At 41.3% G+C, this 21,078-nt stretch overlaps 1 protein-coding gene across 1 annotated transcript; it reads left to right on the top strand.

Annotated features, from left to right (window-relative positions):
- Positions 1 to 111: 111 nt before the first annotated feature.
- TTF2 (transcription termination factor 2) lies at positions 112 to 19,752 on the top strand. The gene is made up of 23 exons (XM_027681188.1): positions 112 to 175; positions 306 to 417; positions 603 to 689; positions 1,800 to 1,866; positions 2,179 to 3,120; positions 3,984 to 4,110; positions 5,252 to 5,443; positions 5,674 to 5,831; positions 6,818 to 6,899; positions 7,202 to 7,315; positions 8,104 to 8,254; positions 8,920 to 9,025; positions 10,012 to 10,202; positions 11,065 to 11,218; positions 11,997 to 12,088; positions 12,817 to 12,899; positions 13,361 to 13,500; positions 14,177 to 14,347; positions 15,404 to 15,462; positions 16,598 to 16,751; positions 17,074 to 17,156; positions 18,489 to 18,563; positions 19,395 to 19,752. Exons 1-23 carry the CDS (start codon positions 127 to 129, stop codon positions 19,537 to 19,539), a joined length of 3,534 nt encoding a protein of 1,177 aa, XP_027536989.1. The 5' UTR covers positions 112 to 126; the 3' UTR covers positions 19,540 to 19,752.
- The last annotated feature ends 1,326 nt before the right edge of the window (positions 19,753 to 21,078 follow it).

Below are 21,078 nucleotides of genomic sequence, written 5' to 3'. Positions count from 1 at the left end.
GGCGCGGAGGTGGGCGGGGCACAGGGAACACAGCGCAGCGACGATTGGCTGCGCACCACGTCCCTTGCCCCGCGCTGATTGGTCGGTGTGCGGACGCGGAGGGGGATTGGCTGTTTCGAAGCGCGGATGCGGCGGTGCCGAGCGACCATGGAGGCCGTGCCGTGCGCGGAGCATGGTGAGGGGCGGCCCGGGGGGTGTGCGGGGGGTGTTGTGTGTGAGGGGGGTCCCGGTCCCGGTCCCGGTCCCGGTCCCGGTCCCGGTCTCGGTCTCGGTCTGACTAGTTCCGCGCTTCCCCCTCCCCGCAGGGTCCCTCTGCTTCCTGAAGACGGGCGTCCGCGATGGCCCCAACAAGGGGAAGAGCTTCTACGTGTGCGGGACGCGGGGCCCCGCGGAGTGCGGCTATGTCCTGCCGGCGCCGTAAGTGCATGGGGCGGTGGGACAAGGGGCACGGGACACAGGCGGCTGCCCTCAGAGAAGCTCAGTGCTATGTCAGCGCTGTCTGACTCACGTAGTCTTTGTTTTGTCCCACGTGACACTTTTGTTTTGCCGTGGCTGTTCCCCTTCTTGTCTGTATTCTTCCGCTTGTCCTTTCCGCCTTTCAGTGTCCCTGCTTCTCATTGCTTGATCCATGAGGGATGCATGGTGGAGCTGCAGGTCCTGGTCCAGCGGCAGGGCAGAGATGAATACGAGTAAGTTCCTCAAATTTTTTAAAAGCTGGATGTCTGCCTTAAAACAGGTGAAACCTACGTTCCTTCTTCTATCTTTATCTTATGTTCAGTGCCTAAAATAATTTTCTTAAACTGCTTCTGACTAATGGTCCTTTAGTTTATTAGTTACAGGTAAGAAAACTTGAATTCTGTGATTTAGTAGTTTTTCTGTAATGAGGCTTCAACATCCACATAAGCTGTACCTGTGTCCTGTGGGGGAAAGAGGGCTGTTCTTAGAGCATCTCATTTTTATGCCGTATTTGAAGACTTAGGATGCTACCTCTTAAAAACAGAGATCTTTTTTGTTAAGAACAGGAGGCTGTTCACTTTCTTCATTATTTGTGAACAAGTGAAAGACTTGAACTGCCAGTCTTTCAAAGTGGAAAGGAGGGTTTGTTGTGCAGGTTGGAACATTTGGAATTGTTTGATGGCAGCTGACTTGTACTTTCCTTCTGGAATTGAAAAGACTCATCCAGCTTGGAGGTCTTCACTTAGCATGTTTGCCACTGTTATTAGAAGTTATATCCAATGATAAAAACCCGAGTCATCAGAAAATGTTTGTTTTTAACAGAGTTGGCTCTGTGGTTAGGTTCATCCAGAACTCGTGATGGTTGCATCAAATTCACCAATTTTAATTCTGATAAAGTTCTTGCAGCACTCCTGGTTGGCTGCCAGTTAAAAAAAGAAATCACATCCGAAGTTTTTCTTTTCCATAGTTGCTTTAATATGAGGTAGCCTGTGCAGTGTAACTAAAAGAAGAGCTGTTTCCTTACACCTTGAAATCATAGGATTCTTCTGATGCTCTGAGTGTAGATAATACTATTGCCTGAGCAGTTACATTTTTATTACTAAAATCAAAAAAACCGCAACAAAATAAGCCCAACCCCCTAGGAATCGTTATTCAGAGAACAGTGCTTTTTGTAAAAAGCTTTGCTGCCAATGTTCCTGGTCTTTTGTTATGCAAAAGTCTGAAGGTAAAGTACAGATTAAGAGAACTTTTCTGGGTTGTTTTTTGTGTGAAGTACTTTTTAAAGAATGCTTAGAGCTTCTTTACTAGTTCCTATGGTTCAAATCTTGTTTAATCTTTGGTAGGTTGTTTTACCGATGCCTTAAGAGTAAGCTGAATGGGAAGAAATGGTGTGGAAGCGTCCCATGGCAGGTATGAGTGTTTTGTTTGTATTGTAGTATCACCTTATTCCAACATGACTTTTCATTCCTTATCCAGTCATCGCCTCTGAGACTATTTAATGGGAGATTTTATATTTTCTAGCTGATAAGTTTATCAGCCTTCTGTCCTCTAGATGAGACTTCTCTTTCTCCTAAATTGTGTGAAGTCCTGATTCTATTAAAATGATAGGAAAGATGATCTTTGTAGAGGATGAAGGCTTGCTTGAGATGGTCAGGTTCTGTGTATAGTTAAGAGGCTTTAATAAGTTGTATGTCAGCATTTACTCACTTGTATGTGTTGCAGGATCCAAAAGCTACCAAAGTGTCAAAAGCTTTAGAATCCCAGCCCAACACAGGAGCCCTCTCCAATCCCACCAGCCACAGAAATCCATTCAAAGTGCTGGACAAGAATTGTGCACCATCAGTCTGGAAACAAATGAACCAAGGAAACAGGGAGGAAAGTAAAGCAAAAGGAGTAAAAGCAGAGAAGGAGAGTGTGCTGGTGTCACATAAAGAAAAGAAATCAACTTCTGATTCCTCCATAGAGGTACAACCTCTAGAAGTGCTGAAAACTAAAACGAAACCGTCCACAGGGAGTACAAGTGATCCTGAACTTCAGGAAACTACAATGTCTGAATCTAAACTTGGCCTTTCTGAGACCAGGAAAGGGAAAAATAGTCTTTGGGAGGAAGAGAAATATGGTGGCAGTGGCAGGGAACCCAAGAAGTCTTCTGAATGTGCGGACAAAGAGCCAGGCGCAAGATCAAAACTCTTTCCACGAAGTCTTGAAAAGCAAAATACAAGTACCAAGACACCAGAGGAGGAGCAACTTGAAGAAAAAAGCTTAAAAATCTATAGGGATAAAGAAATAAGAGAGAAAGGTTGCACTGGTCAGAAAAATGGAGAAATTAAACCGATGGCTAAAGAAGATGCTATTTCTCCAGCAGTGCCACCATCCCAGTGTGCTGCCCTGGCAGGAGGAGCGGAGGCAGCGCTGCCCAAGGCACAAATCAGGCCAGGGCTGCCACAGCCTGCTCGTGAAGCCTCTGGCAGTGACAGTGATGAAGTACTATTTGTTTACTCCTCATCAGGTAAAAGTAAACCTGAGAAAACAGTGGAGATTCCTTCAGGAAAGACTGTGCTGGGGACATCTTTGCCAGGAGCAGCAGCATCACATCACATGGAAAGACCCCAAGACCGTAAAGAACTTCATAACCATCTTGTAGTCCAGCTGAAGCAGAAAAAGGTCATTTTTTGTACCTATTTATTTGGGGGTTTTATTATTCTGGGTTCAGGGTGACTTCCCTTACTCATGACAGGCATCAGAAGATGGTATCACCTCACAGCAGAAACTCAAAATGTGATTTAGGAAGATGGGGCAAGGGAGGGAATTCAGCCTATGCACAGACTAGTTGTATTAAGCAGATAGAAGACAATTACCCCTAAGGTAATACAACTTTCTGTATTTGAGAATGCTCAGTTTTGACCTGCCTGAGGTTGTGCCTGTCTTTTACCCAAAAGTAATTTGCATAAGGTGGATTAGTGCACAGCCACTTCACTTTTTTAAGTAACCTGGCTGTTTCTGTTGGTCTCTCTTGGCCTTGTGCAGTAAGAGTGATCTAACTACAAAAACTCACATTAAGATGAAATAACCTGTCTGTTTGGGTTTTTTTAATAGTTGGCAGTAACTATGTTCTATAGTTTTTATTACCCCCTTGTTTGCCTAGACTTCAGAACAGAGCCTCAAAATAAAGTCAGAACAGTTGATTGTGCTAGTGTAGAAAGAAACATGCAAGTAGGTTTAACGTTGGGTGCTTTGAGAGATGTTAAGATTGTCCAAGTTTCTTGAATACCTGTTTCATAAAAATGGGGATTCCCTGTGTCCTTCCATCTTTTCTAAACAACATTAAGGGTTAGTTTATTTTCTGCTAAAAGACTACTTAATTGCATTGAATGGCACTTGAAAGCTTTTGGAGATTGCAGAACAGTATCAAAATACAAGTTAATATGGCATAAGATTAGTGTTTTTAAACTTCTGATGTGATTGTTCTGTGTTGGCAGAGAGCTTGTTAACCATATTCAGGTTTTGGTTTCTTTCTTGTTTTGCAGAGTACATTGGCTAGAGTGAACATTCAGCTGCTGCCAGATAAAGGAGAAAGGTTATTAAAGCAAGTGCAGGATTTGGAAGCTGCACTCAGTGCTCTTAACATTTCAACAGCAGATACTAATGAAAAAGGTAGGGCTAAAATTTTTTTGCTCCAGAAACAGCTTGTTTCAAAACAGGTTGTACAAAACAGCTTGTGTTACAACAGTTGTTAATACTGAGGAAATATAGTATAAACTTATATATGACATGTGGTCTGTATAAAGTTTGTCTATTGAGATTCACTGAAGATGAAAAGTGTTAATTGTAAAGTATGAGTTTGGGAGCAGATGAATGGAACAACTGTGATGTTTTCTCTGAAGTGCGGTGGCTTCCCAAGGGAGTTTCCTCCCAGAATTAGGTTCCAGGGCTAGTTTTCCTTCCAGCTTTGGCTACATGATTGAGACAGGTGTCTCTACGAGACTGTGTGAGTGAAGTGTTAACTTCCTCTGTTGCAGTATAGAACCATGCTGTTTATGCATGTCGTTGTGTCTGGACTTTTCAGTTACCAGATACAAAATAAGCAGCTTCCAGTTTGCCATTCCTATAAAGTGATATCCCAATTCTACTAACTGGTATTAATTGCCTGTGCAAGAGAGAAGCATTTTGCTGAGTTACCTCTACAATCCCCTCAACAGAAGAGTTACTTTGTGATCATAGTATCGATTGTGTTGATGAAAAGATCCAGTTTGACAGCTCTGGAAACTGAAAATCTCTAGCAAGGAAGCAGGAGCTCACAAGCTACAATACAACAAAGCAGCCAGAGTGCCTTATTCCATATCTGGTTTTAAGCAAGACAGACCTTTCTGTGAAGGAAGAGAAGCTCATGAGTTCTTGCCCATTCGTTCTTGGATGTTCTCGTAATTTTTGTGTTCAAAATATTGACAAGAAAGATGTCTTCAAAATTAATAAATCTTCTGGGAACAGTGTGCAAAACTGACGTTGTGTTGGCACTAATCTGATCACAGTTGCAGAGTTCACTGTGTTGCTATAAAACCATATATAGAGGCTGGAGCTGAGCTTATTGCCTGTCACGTAGGAGCAGGCTAAGAGGACACACATTAGTGTTTGTAGTGGCTCAGGTGATGTGGTGACCTGCTATTAAATTGCTGTGACCACTTAATATTTTGCAAGCAGACTATTGAGCAAAATTAAGGCTCTTCTCTGGGCTCTAGTACGAGGTTCTGAGCTTCACTGTGAAACCTTTATAGACTGTGATTCCTTTTTCCTTAAGGGCAGGATAGCACAAGCGGCAGCTGCCGTGAAGAATCTTTGCCTAACCCGTGTGACAGGCCAGGTGGTACAAAGTTGATAACACCACTCCCGCTCCAGGATCCTACAGCAAAGGCCTCTTCAGGCTCACACAGTCACCCCTCTGCTGCTGTTACTTTGGGTTCCAGTGAATATTGTGGCCAAAGTTTTGGAAGTAAGTATAGAAACATTTTTTCATTAAAGAGAACACTGTTAAGTACTACTTCTGAAATAATTCTACAATCTGTGGATATATGTGAGAGTACTAAACCTTTTTTGTTACTGTGAGCTGAATATCACCCCGCAGGCATCTGTAGCTGCTGAGGTCAGTCTCTGAGGTGAAAGATCTGCTTCGGAAAGTTATCTTTGTAAACACATCTTATGCTTAATCCTGTGTCTTTGCAGTGAGCTTCGGTATGCAGAATCTATATGGGGGAAGAATGACAGAAGACCGAATCAGGGCTGTACACAGTGCCATATGTGAGGCTATTAATCAGCTTCACAAATCTCTAGAATCCTGTCCAACAGAGCAGACAGTAGCTGAAGATCCCTCTGGATTGAAGGTGGGTTGGCAAGGATGGAGGCTGTCATGCTGATGAATGAAGCACAACCTCTGAGTGATACCCTAGAGCATCCCTTCCTTTCCACTTTGACGTACTTTGCAGTCTTCATCATGCTGGAAGGAGACATTCTAATTACATTCCATCCATGGGTGTTGCTTTATATTGCCAGTACTGGTGTTCTGCCCTCTTGCTGTGGTGCCTTCAGAACACTTAGTGCTTGAATGAAGTAGCGGGGTGTCAGACAAAGCAACCAACCCACAACCTTCTGTTTGTACGTGACTGGCAGAACAGAGGTGTGAGGAACAGGCTGAGAACCTTATTGTTCTTTTTTGCTGGTGAGTTATAAGAAATAGTCTTTCAAAAAAGTGTTGCAGGTGATTGACTTTGTTCAATGCCACAGATGTTCTGATCTGAAGAGCAACTCCTTGTCTGTCAGGTGATGCAGAACCTGTATTTGAGGCTATATGCAAGGTATTGGAAGGCACGTGCCTCTACAAGATGATGTGTTGATGCATATATGTTGTGTCACTTGTCACATCATCTTGGGACCTCTTAAGTGGTGGGGAAGGCCATTTAGTTTTTTGTGATGGTAGTATGTAATTCCTCTTCCTGTTTTAAGAGTCTGTAGGGATCTTAGACTTGGTGGGAAAAGGGGAGGTGTTCTCAATGCCTTTCCTTGACAGTGATACCTGTTGTGAGCAAGGTAGTCTTGGGTGGATTTTTCACCTGCTCTCTCAGAGCACTGTGAGGCAGTGGTTTGGTTTGTCCATGAAGCATTAGGAAGACTCATCAATGGTACTGCTGACCTCCTGTCTGCAGGAGTTGCTTACCTTGGGTATCCCAGTCCACGTGGAAAAAGAACAAGTATGTAAACTCCTTTTAGTAAGATGGTAGTAGAACAGTTCAACAGGATGATTGGTACAGGAAGCAGAAGAGTCTGAATTTTGCAAGGTGTTTGCTTCAAATCCTCTGTCTTGCCCTCTCAGATTCCACTGCTGCTGCACCAAAAACAGGCACTCGCCTGGCTACTCTGGAGAGAGAGTCAGAGGCCGCGTGGAGGAATTCTGGGTAAGCAACAGAACAGGAAAGTGGATTTGGGGGGCAGATTTATGGCAGCAGCAGTTTGGCATGTAACTTCCTTAGAGGCCAATTTTGTAGGAATGTTGAAAGGGCTATTTGGTATAGGCTACCCTATTACCAATTACAGCTGTTAACAATTACAAAATCATACCCTGAAATTTTCATACGTGTGTTTTTTATTTTCTGTGTTCCCCAGGGCAATTTCTGTTGTAGTATTTACCTCAGTGTAGATCTGAGTTAAGGGGGCTCATTTCTGCAGCCCATCACAACTTCTGTGTGTCTCTTTCCAGCGGATGACATGGGCTTGGGGAAGACTCTAACGATGATTGCTCTCATTCTGGCCCAGAAACAGCTGAAGTCAGAGAAAAGAAAGGAGACTTTAGACATATGGCTATCAAAAAATGGTACAGATTTTATATTTAATAATAGAAATGAATTCATAATATTGTAATTTATAATGAATATTTTATATTCATTACTTTATATTGTTTGGGGATTTATTTTTTATTGACTATTTTCCTGAAACAATTAAAGCCGCATATGCTGTTGTGAAAAAAGTTTCATAGTTTTTTAAGCATAAGCAAACACATGCATAGTTTTCATAAGGACTTAAAATAGTCACTACTCACCTCCCTGTGACTGACCTTTTTTTTTTCCCCCTCACCCCCATGATTACTTTTATCTTATCCATAGACATTAGGGATGTTAGACTTTTAAAAGAATGTTGTTTCTGTGTCCATAACCTGTTACTGTCTACATCCTCATGAGACTGGCTGGACTACTTTTTCCTGTATTGCCAAGTTTACTGACTGTGTGGATGTGTTCTTCCCGTGTGGTTCAAAATGGTAACATTTCAGTCTTCTAGAATAGGAAAGAAGAATTTACTTGATACTGTGTTTTCAGTAGGTATTAGAGTTAGTTCCTGTGTTCTAACCTTTCAGGCTTATCCAGAGGAAGTGCACAGGTATATAGCATAACTGAGCAGACAGGAAGTGACGCATTAGTGTTTAAGTAGATTTTTTTTCCCACACAGAACTAACAGTCCTCAAGAGTGTGACGTAGAGATGTCCACAAACTGTGCTCGCAGGAAAAGTGGACCAGTCTTCTTAATTGTTATGAATTTCCAAAACTTCTGTCTTTGTTCTAGTCTGATGTGAAGACATTGAAACCTGTCTGCAATATTTCCTTTCAGATTCCACTGTTATCCCTTCCCATGGCACTTTAATCATATGTCCTGCATCCTTGATCCATCACTGGAAGAAAGAGATTGACAAACGTGTGGCCTTTGGCAAACTGAGAGTCTATTTGTACCATGGGCCAAACAGAGATAAACATGCAGAGGTGTAAGTGCTAAACCATAACTATGACCAAGAAAGGTAAAATACTATGTAGCAAGAGATTGTGTTTATCAAAGTTGAAATTCAGTGGCTATAGAATGATGAAAGAATGTGAAGTGTGGAAATGTGGAGGATCTTCAAGGTCAGGCTGATGTATATAGCAAAACATTTATGGCCTGTACCCATACTGAGTGGTTCTGGTGGAGGCTATTGTTGCTTCTGATAGGAAAAGAGGGTGTATACTCTCTAAAACATCTCTTGCTTGCAGAGATCATCAGTGGCAGTTTCTCCTATGCTTGTGTTTTGTGGTTGTTGTGGTTTTTTTAATCAGCTCTATGCATAGATCAGAAAATTTTCTACACTCTTCATGCTGAGCAATTTCTAGGTGCAGTATTTCTAAGCAGGATTCGTCCCATGTGGTGTGCATTCTGTACCACTGGTTTTTACTGTCGTCTTGAGCTTGCTGTGTCTATTTTCAGTAACTATAAAATGGGGACAATGCGTCCTTCCTATTTGACTGCTAGGAAGCTCAGTTTTTTGTAAACTCAGCATTTCATCTCCTGTAGAACTGTGTTGTTCTTAAACGTATCCTTCAGCATGCATTTTATCTGTCTTGCAAAAGGAATTCCTCATTTGTTCTTGCTCCTGATTACTACTTTCCCTTTCTCAAGGCTTTCTGGATATGATGTTGTTGTCACAACCTACAGCCTTCTCTCCAAGGAGGTCCCCACAAGCAAGGAGGAGGGAGAAGTCCCTGCTGAGGACCATGATGTGGGGGTGAGAAGCTAAACTGTTGATAGGGAAATGCCTTAAGGTTTTGTTCTGAGGTGTTGCAAAGCCATTATTGCTTCAAGTAGCACCTATTATATGCTACAGTGAGCAGCAGCTTGAATTTTTCTTTTTCCATAAGCCCCTGTTGAGTTTGCACAATAAAAATAAAGTGATGAAAGTGCTGTGAAGTGCAGAAAGACAATGTTGACTGATACTCACAATGAATCTGTTCTGTAGAATTATAGAGTATGCTACATTGAATATAGTGAAAATGTTTTAAAAAGCAATTTTAGAATGTAGTGATGAATCTTGTACTCTTCCTTTTGAGGTGAAGGAGCACTAGAAACTCCCATTTGATGTTCTTTGTTGCTTGATGTCACTTTAATCTACCAGAAATCTATTGTGCTCAGGTTCTGGGTCAGTCTGAACTGAGACTGAGGCAGCTGATGTGCTGCCTTGAAGAAACAGCAGCGTGTTTGCTAGGCTGTGAAAATAATTTAGTGCTTTCTGAATGCTAACTGAAATTACTATACAGCATAGAGGAATCCCCTTGCTAATGTGGATATTGCTGTCTCATACCTCTGTGTACAGATCTAGATGTAGCTCCTCAAAGAAAACTGGACTTTGAATTTCCTGAAACTTCTAGGGGGCATCTGTAAAACTGTTGAGAGATCAGAATAATTATGTGTGGTCCTTGGTCTCAGCCTAGAAAAACTGATATAAAATACCTCTGTGGAAGCAAGAAGTGATGTAAAAAGCAAGAAAAACAGCAAAATATTAGAATTTTTTTATTAGAAACAGGCAAATATGTTATAGTCTTCAGCTTATAAACCATTGTGGAAGCTTTAAAGAGATAATTTTTGGACACCATTTCTTACCTGACAGAACACAAATTGCTGCTGACTAACATCAGGAGAAGGCTTCTTGCTGGAAAAATATGTTTGCTTGTGGCTCTTTGGACAGCCTAGCAAGGTTACTGCTTTTTCTTTCAGAGTGGGTCATCTCCCTGTTCCCCCTTGCTCAGGGTAGCTTGGGCTCGACTTATACTGGATGAAGCTCACAATATTAAAAACCCAAGGGCTCAAACCTCCATAGCTGTGTGCAAGCTGAGAGCCAGTGCCAGGTGGGCCGTCACCGGGACGCCGATACAGAACAACTTGCTGGACATGTACTCCCTCCTGAGGTGAGCTGGCTGCACGTGACCATGTGGACAGGGAGCCGATCCTAGTAATTCTTCTCTGATAAAATGCTGAAGTTGTTTCTTAGTTTGAGATGTTTCTGAGATGTGTGGAGTAGTGAGACTGGTTATAGTAACGTTTCAGGCACGTGCAAAGGTTGTGGCTGAGGCACAAAGTTGACCATGTGTCTGCTGTTGGTTTTGTGCTTTTGTGTAGCTTTTCTCCTTCCAGGGAGGACAAGGGGGAAATTACCTCAGATCTATGTCTCCAGGATGAATATTCACACAACCAATTGTAATGAACAGAAGTTTTGTGAGTTTCTCCTTGTTGCTACCAGAGCAGCCTGGGAGGATCTTCTTAGAGTATTGCGCTATAAGAGCATTGAAGGAAAGGGTGAAAACTTTGGCTTCTCTGAATAAATGATAAACAGATGCTTTTCTTTGCTGAGAGGGGGAAGATTACAAATGGTGTTGGTCAAGCACAGAGAACTTGCATTTGAATTTAATTTTGGATAATTGAAATTAATTTTCAAGTAAGAAGCCTGGTATTTTGAAATAACAAATGAATATGCTCTTTGGCAAGCGCCTCTGCACCTTGATGTCCTTCATTTGCTGGTGATGCTTGGAGACGTAATGGGCTGAGAGGAAGTGATGGGTACAGCATCAGAAGGAGGTGCTTATGATAAGACTTCGGCAAACAAGTTTTCGCCACCATTAGACTGGAAGTGTTTTACTGCTGCTTGGTAATGCAGTTACAGCATTTGGAAATGGTTTGTTTTGGATAGCAAGGAATTTGGTTCTGGTCACTCAAGAGCAACTGAAGAACTCTTCTTCCCTTAGCATGAAGTTTCCTTCCTTCCTGTTGTAGGTTTCTACGTTGCTCTCCTTTTGATGAATACAAAGTGTGGAAGTACCAGGTAGACAACAACACAAAGAAGGGAGCAGAGAGGCTAAGCCTCTTAACTAGGAGCCTCTTACTGCAGAGAACTAAGAACCAGCTGGATTCAACTGGCAAGCCCTTGGTAAGAACTTCACCCTGCACAACTATACCATCATTCCATGGTTGTCCTTGTAGCAGGCACTCATGTCTGCTTATTTACATACATAAATTTGTTAATGGATGGGTTTTCCTGTCTACTGCAGTCTCTTGAGCAAGAGAAGCAAATGCCTGTGGGATGCTTTTCCAGGTGCTTATCCAGAAAGCAGAAATATACACAATAATTAAACCTTTGTTATAAATCTCACGCAGACAAGAACACGCCAAAGTAATTGCAAGTAGATGGCCACTTAAGTGGAAAGTTAGCCTAGGTTGCTGAACTAGATCTCTGAGAATAAAAGCTGCTGTCAAATGGACCTGGTGTGTGCTGGAGCATTGGCTTTCTGCATAACTCTTTACAAATAGTCTATTAAACTGAGGTCACTGATCTGTCTGTAAGCCTTTAAAAGGTGTAGTTTTGGAGTACTTTCTGATTCTGAATGGGGAAATAAGAAGCTACTCTTACAATGCAAAAAATTAATCCCTCCGTGGTCATTACAGAGCAGTTCATGTTGAGTAGCTCATGCCTCTTGTTCTCAGATGAGTTGGAATAAAAGTTTTTATCTTGAGTGTTAATGAGGCTTCTTGGAGTTCTGTGAGTATCTATGTTGTGTCATAGTTGCATTAATACACATAGCTTTAAAGAATAAACAGCTGTATTCAGAGACTTAAAATAGTGTGTTAGATCTTTGATTGCTGATATTTGTGATGCTCTGTAAGATTTTTCCCCTATATTCATCTGATCATGTGAATTTGTACCTCAGGTGTCTCTGCCCCAGCGTAGCACACAGTTGCATCAGTTAAAACTTTCAGCAGAGGAGCAGTCTGTGTACAATGTGCTCTTTGCAAGATCCAGGTATGAATGTGGGTAGAGATACTGTATTTTGTGGTTTTGTTTCTTACTGGTGTGAAAATCAAAAAAAGAAATTAATTTTAGATGAAAAGAGTTATTGGACAAACTCCTGTTAATTTTTTCCCTTTCTGACTTATCTGTTAAGTATGTTTGAAAATACATTGCTTGTACTGGTAGTAGACAAAACTGATTAATTTCTTTTCTCCCAGAAGTTCATGCCTTGTATGAGCTTTGTGTTCTAGACTTACACTTAATCTCATTGATTTCAAGGCGCCAAAGACTTGAAATTGCAACAGTAGTTCTCAAATGATGATGTGCCAGCACCTGTAAAGGAGAGAATTGTTATCTTTCCTCTGTGATAACTTGTGCAATCAGAAATTATGCTGGCCTCTCCAGATGGCTATAATGCAAGCCAGCATCACTTGATGTTCTCCCAGGGTCTCTTTTAATGGTGTCAATGTAAATAGTTTTCATTCCTTTTAAATATACATTTAAAGGTGTCCTTATACTCAAGGTATTCCAATAAGCAGACTTGGTGTTTTTTGTGATTTCCAAAATGGATCTTGGTTGTGATCGTACTCAAGTTAAACAAAATTGGCGTTTTTTTGTGACATTTTATGATGATTAATGAAACCTTCCTTTTAAAGCATCATCAGCTTGCTTGTTAAGCTCAGGGCCTTCTTGCCTTTTTTCCTGCTGTACATTCCAGTGTCTTTGTCTTGTTTTTGCAGGTCAACACTGCAATCCTACCTAAAGAGACAAGAGCAGAAAAATGAAGACAGAGAGTATGCTGGTGGTAACCCATTTGAGAAAGGTTTGAGCATACCCTCCTCTGAAAACATTTACAAAGTGGCTCTTTAAGTGCCCAGTTAACAAGGGGGAACAGACCTGGCCACATGGGGTCAGGACTTAGAAATTCTTTAGCTAATGATCCCCTGATGTTACAGAGAAGCCTACCATGGTATTCCAAAAGTATGTTCTTGCTGTTGTGGCTCTTGGAAAATCTCCTAACCTCTTTGGGTCTGAAATTTCTTTCTGAAGTAAAGGTCTCACTGCTCAGACAATAGATGTCAGTGTTATAAGGTATTCTGACTTGTCTTTTTGTCTTTTTCCTTTTTTTTTAAGTGGGGGTTGATGAGTTCCTATGTTTAATCAGGTATTTGCTTGCCTGTTGATTCTTGTCTCTTATTGACGAATCTCTTCCTGGAGGTGGCTGGGCAATGCTTGGAAATGACTCCAAGAGCTCTTTATGTTTTGTCTTCCCTTCCTCTGCAGTTGCACAAGAGTTTGGAGTCAGTCAAAAGGAATTTTTAGCAGGCTCACAAAGTGCTTCCCAGGTCTCAAGCACTGTCCATGTCTTATCCATGCTCTTGAGGCTCCGTCAGTGCTGCTGCCATCTCTCCTTACTGAAACTGGTAATTACATTGCATTGTATTGTATTGTGAGGTCTTTTGTGGAGATTTTTGAGTGTTTCTGTAAGTGAACAGACTGTAACACCCTTGCATCTCTTAACATGACTTATATGGGCAGCTGTGTCTCTGGAAATACTTTATTTAGATTTTAAAAACCCAACCAAACAGAATTTTAAATGTGAAAGAAGTGTTTGTCTTAACCTAGCCTTGAAAAGTGCACAAGTGTAGCCTGTTTTAAGGGCTTGTGTTTTGGAGAGCTCTGTAAGTGCTTTGATTGAAGTTGCCTTGCATGAAGTAGATTAATCTTTCAAAAGTTCTTGCCCTGTCATATAAAGCAGCTGTAGAATAAATTCAGCTATTAAGGGAACAGGCAGAAATTTATCTTCTAATATCTTTCATCCTGCAGTTGTTAAATGCTATGGGAGAGGGAGTCTGAGGAGACTGGACCACAGAAAATGGCGAAGCTCACATGCTTTCCTTACACTGCCCCTTCTTAAAGAAGGGCCCAGAGGGACTGTTGGTCTGACCCACTAGTGTTCCTCAATTGTTTTATCTTCATATTGCACAGCATCCTTCAAACCCACTGTATTCAGCAGACATTGTGCAGACTGTGGATCAGTACTGAATTTGATCTCAGCCTTGACTGTGATCCCTTATTATATTGCTTTCTTTCCCACAGGCTCTGGATCAAGTTAACTTGAATAGTGAAGGTCTTTCCCTCTCCATTGAGGAACAACTTGGTGCTTTGACACTGTCTGAGCTCCAGACTCCTGATTCCCAATCAACAGTCTACCTCAATGGCACAGCTTTTAAAACAGATATCTTTGAAATCACCAGGGAGAGCTCAAAGGTATTCTGGTTGTCGCTTTCTTACCTTCCTTGAGAAGCTTGGATTTCAGCACTTTGCCTTTTAAATTATTAATAAATTGTCACAGCTTGGTAATTGAAGATCAGGCTAAGTTGCCAATTGAGATGAAATCAGATGTGTAGATTGATAGCCTGCTGAACTGTCGTGACGCGAGAAGAAAGAGACGCTCAATTTGAGAATCTAAAAGCTTCATTTATTATTTAAATAAGTCAACTTTTATACAATTTAGTTTGTTTTGGGCACATGCTTACAACAAGGTGATTGGATAGCTCAGTCTGTACACGCGTCTCATGTCTCCAGTTCATTGGACCTGATGTTCTGTTCACGCGGCCTGACATCATACTTGGCATGTAGAGGCCTTCATAATTAGGGGCTTTCTGAAATCTGCAGGCTTTCTGAAATCTCAAGGCTTTCTTGCTCTAAACATACTATGTTCTCAAACCTTATAATTAGACACACAGCTAACAAGTATAAACATTACATATTTTCACACAGTCTATAAGTATAAACATTACAGCTTACAACTTCTAAAGTCATGTCAAGCAAGGCCTACAGAAATGCAATAGAAATTGTTCACACAATTTGAATCTTGCCACACTGAACTCCTTCTGGGAAAGCTCCAGCTTCTCAGGTGTTAAGGGGTGCTTCTAGTAAAGCTGTGAGAATCTGACTGCTGAAAAACTGTCAGTGAAAATCTTGAACACTGGCTTCACAGAAGTTCAGAAAAGCTTGCATGTGAGACCATGGTGCTTGTGAAAAGCTAGAAAAAATTGGATGGCAGCAGGAGGAGAGATGGCAATAACTTGGCTTTTCACAGAAAGATTGGAATCCATAAGACATGTTTGTATGATTTGATTTCTTGACACACTTTTCTGTGGTGGTAATGTTCTTACCAATGACTCTTAAAATCTCTTCAAAGTCTGAGCACAGGAGAAGTTCCAGTTGAAAAGCTATTTTGATCACTTTCTATTTTCATGAAGAGTAGCCAGTCATGAACTGGATTATGAGCAAGCAGACTAACTGTTTTTTTTCCTGCAGATAGCTTACCTCTTGGCTGAACTGAAAACTATTCAGAGTCACTCAGAGCCTCAAAAAAGGTTAGCGAGCTTGTCCTCTTCTTTAGTCATAGTGATTGAGAGAAGCATGTTACTTGACAACAGCAGAAATAGTTTTAAATAATGGAATACAAAACTCCTGGTGTGGTAAAATGGTGGCAGTGCTGCAATAGTTGAACATAGATTTTGAGAAAAAAAAATCTAAGACAAAAGAAGGGAATTTAAGATGTAGGTCAGTGTAAACATAAGGGAACGTGTGAGAAATCTCAGGCTTTGAGGCCCAGGAGGACTCTCTCCTCCAAGAACAGAATTGGAAATAACTTCATTGTGCTGACAAATATTTGTCCTCAGCTCTGCAACCCACGCCACAACCCCAAAAAAAGTGGAGGAATAAAGTAGAGGTTAAACCTGAACCTGTTTGAGATAAAGGAATGCATTGATCAGAGGGCCTGTAGTGCAGCTGAAGTCCTGCACTCTCACTGTGCAAGTTCTCTCTGTCTTTGCTGTGCACCAGACTGCAGTGATACAGGGCTTTCTGCTTGTTTTTGTTAGAAGTGTAGAATGCTCTTACAGGTGTGTGGCTGTGAAGCAGCAACACCTGTGTCATGTTAGGGGTCAGTTGAGAGTGGAAATCATGTTGGGCATTTCCAGAATTGCACCATATGTAGAAAGCTTTTTTCCAGAGTCTTTTCCAAAATTAATCCCCATCATAAGAATGGGAACACCAACATTGCTTTTGTTCCCTTCCAAGAAGCTACTGAACAAATTATTGCCTCACAAACTCTTTAGTCCACGACTTGGTGAGTGAGAAGCTTCAATCAATCCAAGTTGGTGTTGCAATTGATTTTTGTGTACTGCAGAAAAAGCTCAGCATTGTGACTTGGAATTGTGATTGGTAGGTGGAAATGTAAAATCCAAAAATAGAGCTGAAAGTTACAGCCTTAATTTACCTTAAGTTTATTGGGTATTAGCCTTCCACAGCAGGTTCTACCACTACACCTAGAGGTGAATCTATTTCTGAATTGGGAAGGGGCTTGGTTGCAGTTTGCAGCTGGGAAGAGTGACTGAAGTGTTATCTCCTCCTGAGTGAGACAGGGCAATAACCAACCTGTTACAGTACACACAGACCTTGTTACAGTACACACAGACCTTGTACTAAGCTCCCTGCTCTTTTCAGTGTTGTTGTCTCACAGTGGACGAGTATGCTGAAAGTTGTGGCTGTGCACCTCCAGCGACTGGGGCTGAAGTATGCAACAGTGGATGGCTCTGTCAATCCTAAACAGAGAATGGATGTGGTAGAAGAGTTCAATTGCAATCCTAAAGGGCCTCAGGTATGCGATCAGGGCAGGGAGATAGTCCCTAGTGCTGCTATGAGCAGCTGTGATAGCTGACTTTGTGATTCCATTTGCTGGCACTACTGTCATTTGGACCTCTACATGCCAAGAACAGCAGAAAGGGGTAGCTGTAAAAACAAATGTACATCTTATAATGGGGCAGAAGGAGCTGCTACAAAGCTCCTTTTAATGTCCACCTTCTGTACTAAAATCATCCAACTCCAAAGCTAGTTCAAAGGTTGTCTAAATCTTCAGTGTGTTCAAATGAAGCATTCATTTTTTGGAAATGGGCTCTCTAACTCTCTTTTGGCCTTTGAAGGTAATGTTGGTCTCATTGCTGGCTGGAGGCGTTGGCCTGAACTTGACTGGAGGAAACCATCTCTTTCTCCTTGACATGCACTGGTAAAAAGAAACAAAAGTTACATCTCTGAGAGTATATATTGGGCATGTTGCTTTTCTTTCTCACCACATGTATTATGATGTTTGATACAACTGGGAAAGGAGGGCAGTGTAAGGGCTAGTGTTAGTTGTAGGAAAGTGTTTTTACTATAGCTTTCACCCAAGACACTAATTAGTCAATCTGAGACCCCTGGTGGCCTAGTGGTTAGCGTGCAGGACTTTCACTGCTGTGACCACGGGTTCAAATCCCGGTCTCCTGGCCTGATGGAGGTCGTTAGCCCTGTGTGGCCATCCATCTATGAGAAGGACACTCTAAACAAACCTACGTCCTGAGGACCTCACTGCCATTGTCCAAGCTCGCTTGGCCCCGGCAGATGAACCTTAGGATTAAAGGGTGGGCTCAGTTCAGCGCAGGCTGTGTCTCACCTAAAAAATCCATTGCGCAGGCTGGAAAGGTAAAAGACCTTTCCCCAAATCTTCGTTCGCGAAGATGGGCCATTATTATTATTATTAATTAGTCAATCCAATGAAATACAGTTCTGTAGGGGTAAGAAAATAGAGTATAACAGCAATCCAAAGAGGCAAGTATGCAACTCTGTATCACAAAAGGCTAGTGGGGACTTGGCAGTCCCTGCCTTAATTTCCTGCAGTAGTGAAAGTGGTACAGTAGTGCCTACAGGCAATTTTGTCTTGAAACAAATAGATTGTGTTGAGCGTAGTCAGTGACTGGGCATAACTAAAGTACCTTTGGGTTTTACATATATTATTATGAAAATAGTGTGTTTGAGCTCCTAATATTTGTTGTCCCTCATCAAAGTCAGAATTGCAGTTTTTTAAACTAAATGTTGCTCATGGGAATTTACAAAGCAAACTAATGTGCCTCATTGTAAAACCAGCTGCTGAGTAGCAGCCTTAAGGAGATGATTCTGCAATATTGAAGTTACACGAAAAAGTATTCCCTATAACTTTGTCAAATGGAACCATTTCTTATCCAAATATTCTTGAGTGATGGCCTCTTTCAATGGGGTTTGCCTTTCTGCTTCACTCTCTTTCCTCACCAGCTGTGGGCTTTCTCTGAGTACTAACTATTGGCCAGAAATATGGGGCTACATGGACCAGTGGTCTAAGCCATACAGCTGGCTTTGTGTGGAGTTGTAGCATTCTTCTACCCAAGGCCAAGGGAAATACAGCCAGGGTGAATACTGGCCAGCAAGCCTCTAAACCTCAGGTAACCTGGGAGCAGTTTTAGCTCTACAGAGGATGAAAACAGGATGCACTGCAGGCAGGAAAAAGAAGCATCTATTTTTTTTTAATTTTTTTTTTTTTACCTTGCAGGAATCCTGCTCTGGAGGACCAGGCATGTGACCGCATATACCGAGTGGGGCAGCAGAAGGACGTTGTGATACACAGGTCAGGATTTTACTTAGCAGTAAATGAGGCAGCTGCTGCCCTTGTGCTGTCTGGCTTTAATCAGTGAGACAAGGCCTTGGCTTCTTTACTTAGAGCTAGACACAAGGAGTGACAGTGGGATTGAGGTTTGGGCACTGAGATAGAACACATGAAAACATTTTTATGTGGCACTTGCCTGCGTGTTGCTGCCCTGACAGCTAGCAGGGATTTCTTGTTTTTCAGCCTGTGATTTAGTGGGAATGTCCTGTTCATTCCTGAGAATAATTCAGGCACCTAACCATTTCTGTTAATTCAGTGGAGGTTTTTCACCTAAGCCTGGACCTTTCTAGTATCACTAATAACATCATAAAGAACACTTCTATTAAGTGGCAAAGTGGATTTTTAAAAAAGCATCTATAACTAAGACCTAAAAGGCTAACTTAGTTATTGTAAATGCACAGCGCACTAAAGACACTGGAATCCAAAGTGCTACTTTGGGTACAATGACTTTGGTAATTAGATGCCATCAGTTATGAAACAGTCATTTCAGGATTTTGTCACAGAATTCCTGCCGCTTCAGATGACCGAAGTTGAGGCCTTAAGTGCATCAGGCTTATATTTGAAAGGTTATAATATTTGGATATGAGGACAGCTGGTTTCTGTTCAGAGGTGTATTGCGTCAGTCACATAATAGAATAATTATTAATTTCTGAGACAAGTCTTTGGGAATTTGCTGGGAAAGTCCATAAATAATGCTGACACTTATTCCTAGCATTTGAGATGATGTGGCTTTGTTTTGTTGGGAGTTTTTTGGTGGGTTTTTTTGTTTGTTTGTTTTTTGGTTTTTTTTAGGTTTGTCTGTGAAGGAACAGTAGAAGAAAAGATCCTGCAACTCCAGACGAGGAAGAAAGGTCTCGCCCAGCAGGTTCTGTCAGGCAAAGGAGAGGCCCTCACTAAGCTGACTCTGGCTGACCTCAAAGTTCTCTTTGGCATCTAATTATCTTTTTCAACACCCAACAGAAAGTAATTTATACTTACAAGTAACGGTGCAGACTTCAACAAAAGATTTCTGGTTTGAGGTGGTCATTTACTTTAAACAAATAACTACATTTTTTAACTGTTCTGGGAAGTTATCAACTTCAAGAATTTGTTTCAAAACTAAAATTAGATGGTGTATCCAAAGGTAAATAAAATTATAAGTTAAGATGTTTTAAACATCTTGTTTTAAAACACTTTTAAATAAATGTTTGAAACAAAAATGTGCTTGTTTCTTGGTTTTTTTATGTGTATTTTTTAGTTAGAAAACTTTCCTTTTCAGCACAGGAGATGCACAGGAGTAAGTGAAATAAGAACAAGAGAGACAAACATGAGGTAGGAGAGTTGAGAAGGTTGAGTGATGAGGTTGGGTAGGTGTGAAGGAAGAAAAAAAAAATAAATTTTGAGCACAATGCTGTAAGAAGACTATATAAACTTTAGAATCTGTAACAAAATTAAGGAAGGACTTAGAGAAATACTTCACCTTCTCTTTTGTTCTTTAGGAGGTCTTCTTATATCTAATTGAAGAACCATTTTTCTATCCTGCTCCAAGTTTTTATTCAAGCTAGGAGCTAGATTTCTGTTATGTTCCTATGAAACAGAACTGAGTTCCTGATTGTTGTGGGTGGTTTTTTTTCTTCTGCATATTTAATAGACTAAGGTTTCCTTGATGCAAATCTTTTCATGTATAGACTATTCTTGCTCAGCAGATAGTCACATTTTGCTAATAGCAGATGAGTTGCAAGTCCTTGGTTAATGGTCTGTATTCTCTCTCTTATCAGAAGTGGTGTGTGCAGGTGAGTGACATTTTTAGGCAAGTAATTTTTTAATTAATAATGCATCTTCTCTGTTTCCATCTCCCTTTTCTGCATCCCTGGCTGTATGCACTGCACATTCCAATTTTCTATTGATTACACTGTCTCTGAGATTTGTCACAGTTCTCACAAGCTCCATACCAAACAAAGGCGTTTGACAAGTTTAATGCTAAATGGTAGAGCATGACAAGTTAGAATGCTGTTATGAAACTAGGTCTTGGTTGCTACATGGTCATTCCCTATGGAATAAGGTAATGGCATTTGGTAAGCCTTTGAGTGAAGGAGAAATCTATTCACAGTGTCTTGATGAAGTATGATGTCTGTGTTAGTCATTTCTCTTACCTGCCTTGACATGATGTGCAAGGGAAGCTGTGGAATTATTCCAATTTATTGCACCAATACAGGCACCAGGGGACACAAAAATAATATTGAGTATCTTTTTGTCTATGTGCATCCATGAATTCAACCGTGATGGTAGGACCTTGAGTGGCTCTCAGAACCAAGGAAGTCTGGGCAACTTGAGCAATTTAATCATTATCTCGGTTTGGGGAACATTGGGGGAACGCTGCTTATTTGCCTCGCTGTGCTGGTTTTCTGAAAAACATAGCAGAACATCTCTTTGTTCACCTACCCTCTGGTCTGAGCTCCTCTCCCATTCCTTGGAGCTACTGTTACCCTAGCAGGTT

This window comes from Neopelma chrysocephalum, unplaced genomic scaffold (genome assembly GCF_003984885.1).
Source record: "Neopelma chrysocephalum unplaced genomic scaffold, ASM398488v2 Primary Assembly neopelma1_60, whole genome shotgun sequence".
Classification (NCBI taxonomy): domain Eukaryota; kingdom Metazoa; phylum Chordata; class Aves; order Passeriformes; family Pipridae; genus Neopelma; species Neopelma chrysocephalum.
The sequence above is the reverse complement of the archived record's forward strand: the minus strand, read 5'-3'. Positions and strand labels throughout refer to the sequence as shown.